Consider the following 8,283-nt stretch of genomic DNA (forward strand, 5'->3'; position numbering starts at 1 on the left):
AGACGTTCGAGTGAACTGAACTGTAGATTGGGGGTACAGAGGTCCCCTATATATACTACTGTACATCTGTGGCTACGTAGTACTATACAGTACATTCCCAGGATGCACAGTCGCACAGAGAAGCAGTGCGTACACAGCGAAGCTGTGTGTGTACCACATGAGTAGTACAGCCTCGGTTATTGCAGTAACCGACTGTGCCGTTCCATATCTTGTGACGGCTGTATTAGGCAAGCTGTGTAAACCAGCGCCTGTTCAACATGACCATCCAACGCGACCGGGCGGATCTTCGTATGTATGGTCATCTCGTTGCATCCGCAAATCGGAATCACCCGGTGAATAACAACATGCTCCAGATCCAGCCCCTGTTCGCCGCTTCAACTCTCCTAGACAGCTTGGGCGGTGCAATTGGGTAACCTGTGCATAACACATGCTCGCCTCTCCGACAGACGGTCGGGCACCGCTCGCGTTACTCAGAAAAAGAAGGTGGCAAGTCACAGCACAAATTGATTTGCAACGTGCGTGCTCTGCACAGCATATGATGTAAGAACAGGCTCCCCTAACCCTGGCTTAGGATCAGGGCCTCGGACCGGTTGCGATTAAGCGAAAAATGAATCGTCTGCCAGGCACAGCCGCAGTCTCGATCGGCCCTTTGCCTCGCGGATGCAAAATGCAGCAGCTCTCTGTCTCTGTGGCTCTGTGCTTTACACACCTCTCTCGACGACGACGATCATAGATGCCCACAGGTGCGAAGGCTCACCCCCACAAGAATGTACTTGACATACGACTGGCTGAGTCCGTCGTCTTCCTTCGCGCTGGGGACGCCACCGGCCGGCGGAGAGGTGTCTTGGCTGATGCACCTCCTGGGATGGTGCGCGGGCTGCTCGTCTTGAACCTCGCGAAGCCTACGCGCATCACGAGCATAGAAATCGAGCTTGTAGGAAGAACGACTACTGCTTGGCCCGAAGGTAAGCCCTCACTATACCTCCAGTATGGCGGCGCCTGAGCGGCGAGCAGGTGTCGGCGCGAGGCGCATCGAAATCTCGGAGGAACATGACATCTACTCTCAGTCATACGTCTTCTTTCGCGCCGCACATACTCCTGGCCAAAGTTTCCGGCGACATCTCTCCGTGGGACCTGGACTTGCTCTGGAACACGAAGATGAAGACCATTCTGAGCAGTCGAGTATCGCTCAACACGAAAACAGCCCGGAAGAACGTCGTGGACGTTCGCCGGCCCCACGCGACAGCCTGCAAAACCAGAGTTGGGGTCATAGACGTCACATGAGTGTTGATCAGACCCACTATCACAGGTCGTTCGTGAGCCATCACGATGGCGCCGTTCCTTCCATCGCATCCCCTCCCTACTCCCCTCCATATACTCCAGTGGACACGCCCGGTTACCTCAGTCCTACGGCTTCCATCTCACACCGTTCTCCCTTCACCGTTCACGATGAATCTCCAGCCAGGAGTCTGGAGGACTTACGTCGAGCCTTGGAGGCGGAGCAACTGAATGGTAAGTGCGCGCTTAGCATACACGATATCGTTGCTCAACTCCGCGTGTTCAGGTTACGCACGCTCCCCCCGCCGTTCAACATCGAGCATATTGTCTCCGCAGGATTATGCAGACTCTCGCCGTGTCAGCTTCGATGACGACCGCGAGTTCCAAGTAGGGAGCAGCACACATCGTTCCAGCCCATCTCAGTATCGCGCGCGGGATGGACGGACGCCTTCGCGGCAGAGGGACATGGACGGTGAGGACACGGTGCGCGGCAGGAAGAACAAGCGGTTCACGTTCGCCAGTGCGCTGTTCGAGGCGATGAAGGACCGTGTACGTTCGCGGTCCCCGCTTGTTGAGCAAGGCCATGTGCATCAAGCACACTCCGGCTACACGACTCCTCCGCGAGGCCGCACGCTAGATCGGACTCTGTCGCACTTGCCGGAGATAGATTGCCCTGCGCATAAGGAGCCTTCAGCACTCGGCCGCATGGGCGAAGTATTAGGGTTCGAAGTGGAGGACGGTCGTGAGTATGGGGATGGGTGGAAGGAGTTTCGAAAAGGTACGTATTTTTCGCTCAATGTCGATCCACGAAGCGCAATCAAATGCGCGAGATAGGCGTCTACACGTACCCCATATCCTTCGCTATTCCCGCTACCGCTCCTCCGTCGCTCAGCGTCGACTACGGTTCCGTGACTTGGAAGCTGAAGGCAGTGGTCCATCGCCCTGGCGCGTTCAAGACCAAGTTGACGGCCTCGCAGGACATCACGGTCGTTGCTACGCCCGGCGAGGATGACACGGAGGATTCCGAGAGCATCATCGTTGAACGGCAGTGGGATTCGCAGATGCAGTACTTGATCGTCATCTCCGGACGCAGCTTCGCCATCGGGGGCACAATGCCCATCTCCATCACCTTCATGCCTTTCACGAAGATGAAGGTTCATCGCATTTCCGTGATCGTAGAAGGTATGCTTGCAGCGTGGAGGATGTCTTTGAGATCCTAAGAGACAATCCGTATCACAGAACGCGTGGACTACTGGACAGGCTTCAAGCGCATCGCCCGGTCGGACCCTAATAACAGGATCACTCTGCTCGCACTGCGACACCCGAAAAAGGATGGCCCAGCGATCCTCCCGCTCCTGTCGGACGATCCAGATGTCCTGAGGCAGTCCCCCCTTGCCGAGGTTGTCGACTCTGATCTTGATCTCGGCGAAGCACTATCGAGCTACATGGGTCCCGGGCCGTGGACGATCAGGAAGGACCTGCAGTTACCGAAGGAGGGAAACGTGTTGCACATCACGAATAAGAACAAGCAAAGCAACATCTCGGTCGGGCATATGCTGAAGATCATCTTCCGCGTCGAGCGCGGAGACGACCAGGCCTTGGACCCGACGACGGGCAAGCGCAAGTTGTTCGACATCGTTGTGCAGACTCCCGTCCACATCCTATCTGTGAGTTGCTGTTCCCTTCCATGTATGTATCTTACCGATACTAACATACTGCTCAGCACCTGTGTAACCCCGACTACACAGCCCTTCCACCCTACTCCCGACTCCCCGATTCGTCCATCACGTCCGTCATAACGGACAGAGATGCAGGCCTTCAAGTCGCACATGTACCTCTCGTCGTAGCCGACCCAAGCCCGTCTTCCATAGTCAACCGCCGCTCCGCATCCGCCACGCCTCCAATGCATCGTGAAGTCTACCCTGCCCCTACGCCCCGGCCCGCGCACATCTCACGTCCGGGCAGCTTTCAACGGCTTCAAATGGACCACTCCTCCCATTCGCACTCGAGCACGGACATCCCGGCGAGTCCCATCACGACGGTGGGCAGCGCGCCGCTATCGCGTCGGACGTCGTACCATGAGCACAATACCCCGGAGCTCTTCGAGCGGCTCATAGCGGGCCAGGAGAGCGAGGAGGGCGAGGCGCCACCGTCGTACGAGGCCGTCATTGAGTCCTCTGTGAGCGAGAGCGAGAGCGGAAGCAGGACACCCCCTCTGGCGACGGTTTCGGAGCACTGAGTCGACTCCGTTTGTAGTGGTGGGACGAGTATAGCGTGAGTGGCAATGGCTGGATGTTCGAATGGGTTGTTACTTTTGGGCTAGAGTGTCGAACGTGCTCGTAGGTTCACCTTGAAATGCGGCGAAATTTGAAGCGATGTGCAGTTCCATATATTATGTATCCTATCCATGCGGACCTTCCATACCTTAGCGTGTCTTGGAGCAATGACGTCGAGTATCCTATATACATATGCCTATCGTACCGAAGCGGTTCCCCCCGGCTGTTCAAGTTGTCCGCCGGCTTGTATAGCTTATAATGACTATCCTAATGCTTCTCACTTCATGTCGAAGACTCCTTCATGTACTCGAATTGCACATATCCTCACGCACGGCAGGCACACCAGTCTTCCCCGGCCACTACGCATCATGTGTGTGGCTTTGATCCATCCTGCACGGAACGTTGAGGTAGCTGGCTTAAGTGGTCTAGTATTCAAAATGTGGAATGTGTCTACGACAACAAATGCGAATGCTATGCGTGAGTTCAACACGTCGTCCTCAAGCGACAAGCGCGCCTAGTATCTCACCCCATCATATCTTCGCCTTCACCTCCCGCAAGCGCGCGTGCTGCATACTCTCGTCTGCAAAGTCGACAAAGAGTCAGTTCATGTCCCTATACTGAACAAGACGAAGATCAAAGAGAGGAATAAGTACTCACAATTGGAATCGTACAGCCTATCTCCCGGCACGGCGACGATGTGGCTCTGCAACGAGCTCGCGTCCACCATCTCTGGCTTGACCTCCTCCAGCGTCCTCGCCCCCAGCAGACGCATGTTCATCTCGAACTCGTCGTGCAAGATCTGGAGCGCGTGGTCTACGCCCTCGAACCCGTACGACGAGAACGCGTACAAGAACGGCCGCCCGACGCCCACCGCCGTCGCGCCCAACGCGACCGCTTTCAGCACGTCGTTCGCGCGGCGGACGCCCCCGTCGACGAACAGCTGGAACTTCTCGTTCGGGAACGTGAGCCCGCGGCGCGCCTTGAGCTCCCGCGTGACCTCGACGAGGATTTCGATGCCGGAGCGCGAGAAGTCGAGCTGCCGGCCGCCGTGGTTGGAGAGCACGACGCCCGCGAGGCCGAGGTCGTACGCTTGCAGGGCGTCCTCCCAGCACTGGACGCCCTTCAGGATCAGCGGCACTGCGAGGCAAGGCGCAAGTGTAAGTAAGAGGGTGCTGTAAGAAACACATGGGAGGGGGGCGCACTCTTAGTAATGCTCTGGAACCAAGGGATGTCCTTCCAGTCGAGGCCAGGGTCGATGAAGGAGCTGATGGCGCGTGCGGCGCCCTGAGAGCGGTCGACCTTGTCCTGCTGCTTGTTGCCTGTCACCTCTGCGGGATCCTCTGCTTCGAATTTCTGCCGCATGTCCTAAGGAGGCTCGTTCAGCTTCACCCACGCCTGGACGTGTTTCCCGACTGCCATACCTTCTCACGGCGACCGAGCTGGGGAGCGTCGACGGTGATGAACAGTGCCTTGATGCCGCGCTTCTCCGCGTGCTGGACAAACTTCTTGCTGATCTCGCGGTCCTTGTTCACGTACCTTCGGGGGCTGTGAGTCGATGTCCGCGTAGAAGTATATGGAGACGCCCTACAGTTGAAGGAACTGCACCTGGCCAGGCTCCGCGGCATCGACGAGCTCGTCGAACGAACACGAGGAAAGGGTGGGGATCTACAAACACGCGCCAAAACCATTAGCGCACATACCTAGCCGGTATGCTCAAGCTACCGCACCATTTGGATCACACCGTGCTTCGCAGCGGCCCGGGTGAGATTCAGTTCACCATCTGGATGTCCGAGCTTGCCGAGCGCAGTCGCGGTCTAGATGATACAGCGTGAATATGTCAGGAGGGTTTACGGCCTGTATACGGACTCACGATGTAAAGCGGCAGCTTGGAAGGGTGTCCCAGGATCTTTGTCGACCAGTCCACATGTGTGACGTCCCGGAGGATCCGTGGCCTCCACCATATTCTGCCAAAGGACCCAAGTAAGATAACCAGGGGCTCGTTTGTCCGACGGGTAGCACTCGCCTGTGATAAGCTGCGTGGTTCTCGCGGTTCGTGATCTCATCGTCAGCGGCGGAGCTGTAGTACGCCCACGCCTTCTCCGGCATAACGACTCGCGCGATAGCCTTGATATACGCTCCGCGTTGAGCCGTGAGGCAGCGAGCATGCGTATACACACAACATACCTCGAAATCATGCAGGTTCAGAACCTCTGACAGCGGGGGCCGGTTCGCGACGCGCTCTAGACGCTCCTTCTCCGCATCCGTGACCTCGATCTTAACCTTCTGAACTGTCTCTGGGTCGACGCTCCCTAGGCTGCACACGCATGCCGTCAACCCATCTGCAACAATGGGACGTATCAACTGAACGTACTGCTTCTCCGGAGGCAAATGAGTCTTGATGGCATCTGGAGGATGAATGGGCTCGTATTCCGCGCTGCGCGTGCACAATCAGGATTATCGGTACGCAAAGAGCACGGGTGGCTACTCACGTTGCATCTTTTCCGGCATACTTGAGAATGATCTTGCTGCCTCCGGGATGGTCTGAAGCGAAGTGAGCGTCAAGATCACGAGCATGCTTTGTTGACGCACCGTCTAAGAAGTCCGTCACATCATAAACCTTGCCTGAGGGACGTGTCAGCGACATGCCTAGTGATAATAGTGGATTATGAAAGGTCGAAGTGGAACATCGGAGGCAGAAATCAGGGCCATTTGGACACATTAGCTTTGCGCCTCATCGCCGGCGAAGTATCCAGCGAGACAAACGGAAGACTCGCGTACGGCAGGGTCGCGGTCGGCCACTTTCCCCTAGAGACAGTGTGGGAGAATACATGCAAGTGGCCTCCCCCGATGTACAAGAATAAAACGCGAGGGCCAGGTTGCTACCTCAGGTAGAGTACCCCGACGAGCTGTCGACAGAACTTGCTTTAGAGGAGCGACTCGAGAATCAAGGGACGCAAGGGAACTTCCCGTCATCTACCTTCGCGCGAACGTTGGATTTCCATTGTGGTTGCACCGCGGTCAAGCCCTGTATGGCGCCGCGATGTGCACCAGGATGATTGGCAAAGATTCGTTCTCAAGCGTAAAGACTCCTGAGCCGCTGAATTCCTCGCGTGTACTGAAGGTGGGCTCCGCGCTTTCATCTCGAGTTGGGCGAAGAGAGACTTCTCAATGGTGATTTCGATAACTCAAGGGCTCCGAAGATGACTGGATCCCTCCAAGGGAGCGATGCGACAGAGGCGCGCTCAGATGCATTAGTAGGTGGGTTTTCCGGATGAATAGACTCTTTCTGCAGGCGCTTCAGGATCAGTGGGGTAGTTCAAGTTGTAAGGGCTCCAAGTTCAGCTCCAACAGTGTGGGGCATCGGCGCCTCGCTTTGACCGCCTATGGCGACCACGGAAGGAGAGCGCTTGACAAGGTCCACCAGTCACACTGGTTCGGATATCACCAAGATTTGGTCTGATTCTGAACCGCTTGCAGAAGGAGGAGTCTAATCTGCCAAATCCCGGCGCCAGACGCGGCTTGACCACGGTGCCACCTTACTAGAAACCTGACATTCTGGCCAGTCCCCTGTTGTCTCTCTGATTTCGCCATGACCCTCGGTTGATCCCCTAGCCGCCATTAGAGCCAGCTACGACTACGACCATGGTCGTAGTCGTTGCCGGCCAGGCGGGGGAACTGACGTTCCCGCGAAGGCGGGTGTTTCGGCTTCCGTGACCAGCTCGCGGTCACGGATCCCGCAAGCATCTGGGGATGGACACCTATGTTCCCGACTTGCGGACGGTCCGTAGGCGCACCGGAGTGACACTCCCGCCATATCTCCGTCACCTGAATGTAGCTTGGGAGACCGGATATCCGCGTTCAACAAATCTGCGATGTAGCATAGCAACCCTGCCAGCCCACGAGGGTCTCTCGGATTCACAGCATCCCACCGTGCACGCGGTACAGAATTAACTTCAAATGCGTCGCGAACTACTCACCATGCACGATAATCCAACAGCTCTCCCGCGTGTTATGCGCCGCAACTTCTTTCCCGGAGATCACCTTGTTCGACATGTGCGCAGACTTGTCTTTGGACCGTCCACCAAGAAGAGAGTAACCACAACAGCTGTCTGCGGAGGAGAACCAAGAGGTGATGGTGGTAGCTAGTTAAGAAGATGGAAGCCACGTAAAACATACCGAGCGTAAGTGTTCACGAGCCTGGGGACGCGGCGAGGGGCATGTTGGGCGCTCGTGTGGGGCCGGTCCGCCCCTCCGTCGGCCTTCCCTCGGAAGCGGGCGTCCGCAAACGCTCCAATCTCTTTCTCTCCATTTCCACTCTCCCGCTCTTCCTTCATCGACGTCAACTAAGGCTCCAACCATTTCATTTATTTACTGTGTATAAACGGTTGTTTTCGTTTACCTTTCAATTTATTTACCCATTTTCCCGTAAACGGTCATAAACCAGTTGTACACAGTAAATAAATGGTTGCTGGTACCACCATACCAGCAAGGCCAAAGACCAGGAGACAAGGTATCAGAGGGCCATGTAGAGGGCAGGTCAAGGTCGTTGACCGTTGGTCGACTCCTGCCTTGCTTCTGCCTGATCAATTGGCATCGACGGGGCCCGGCAGCTGACTTTCCTGTTCGGGAGCTTACCTCACCTTTCGGCGCTTATCTCACTGAGACGAAGCTTGGGAGTGAGCTTGATACTCATTGGCCTCCCAGCGACGATCATTGGTAGCAAGAAGTG

The 8,283-nt window shown here is 56.4% G+C and overlaps 2 protein-coding genes across 2 annotated transcripts; one reads left to right on the forward strand and one right to left on the reverse strand.

Moving 5' to 3' along the window:
• The first annotated feature begins 698 nt into the window (after positions 1–698).
• Positions 699–3,903, forward strand: DICSQDRAFT_183164 (uncharacterized protein). Its single transcript, XM_007369688.1, has 6 exons — positions 699–965; positions 1,015–1,512; positions 1,565–2,056; positions 2,113–2,460; positions 2,518–2,945; positions 3,002–3,903. The coding sequence occupies exons 1-6, from the start codon at positions 734–736 to the stop codon at positions 3,515–3,517; spliced, it is 2,514 nt and encodes an 837-aa protein (XP_007369750.1). The 5' UTR covers positions 699–733; the 3' UTR covers positions 3,518–3,903.
• Positions 3,904–3,965: 62 nt separating this feature from the next.
• On the reverse strand, positions 3,966–6,748 carry DICSQDRAFT_140317 (uncharacterized protein). The gene is made up of 12 exons (XM_007369689.1): positions 6,144–6,748; positions 6,044–6,095; positions 5,926–5,988; positions 5,739–5,868; positions 5,578–5,678; positions 5,425–5,518; positions 5,282–5,368; positions 5,143–5,219; positions 4,976–5,090; positions 4,757–4,919; positions 4,212–4,691; positions 3,966–4,134 (listed from the first exon to the last, which is right to left on the reverse strand). Exons 1-12 carry the CDS (start codon positions 6,196–6,198, stop codon positions 4,085–4,087), a joined length of 1,467 nt encoding a protein of 488 aa, XP_007369751.1. The 5' UTR covers positions 6,199–6,748; the 3' UTR covers positions 3,966–4,084.
• Positions 6,749–8,283: the final 1,535 nt, after the last annotated feature.

This window comes from Dichomitus squalens (genome assembly GCF_000275845.1).
Source record: "Dichomitus squalens LYAD-421 SS1 unplaced genomic scaffold DICSQscaffold_53, whole genome shotgun sequence".
NCBI lineage: Eukaryota > Fungi > Basidiomycota > Agaricomycetes > Polyporales > Polyporaceae > Dichomitus > Dichomitus squalens.

Bases quoted from the DNA above. Each gene is read 5' to 3' on its own strand.
- DICSQDRAFT_183164 (XM_007369688.1), top strand. From the start codon at position 734: ATGCCCACAGGTGCGAAGGCTCACCCCCACAAGAATGTACTTGACATA. The intron at 1,513-1,564 runs GTAAGTGCGCGC...CCGCGTGTTCAG, and splicing joins GGAGGCGGAGCAACTGAATG to GTTACGCACGCTCCCCCCGC. The intron at 2,057-2,112 runs GTACGTATTTTT...TGCGCGAGATAG, and splicing joins GTGGAAGGAGTTTCGAAAAG to GCGTCTACACGTACCCCATA.
- DICSQDRAFT_140317 (XM_007369689.1), bottom strand. From the start codon at position 6,198: ATGTCGCTGACACGTCCCTCAGGCAAGGTTTATGATGTGACGGACTTC. The intron at 5,091-5,142 runs GTAGGGCGTCTC...CAGCCCCCGAAG, and splicing joins CAGGTGCAGTTCCTTCAACT to GTACGTGAACAAGGACCGCG. The intron at 4,135-4,211 runs GTGAGTACTTAT...TCGACTTTGCAG, and splicing joins TAGGCTGTACGATTCCAATT to ACGAGAGTATGCAGCACGCG.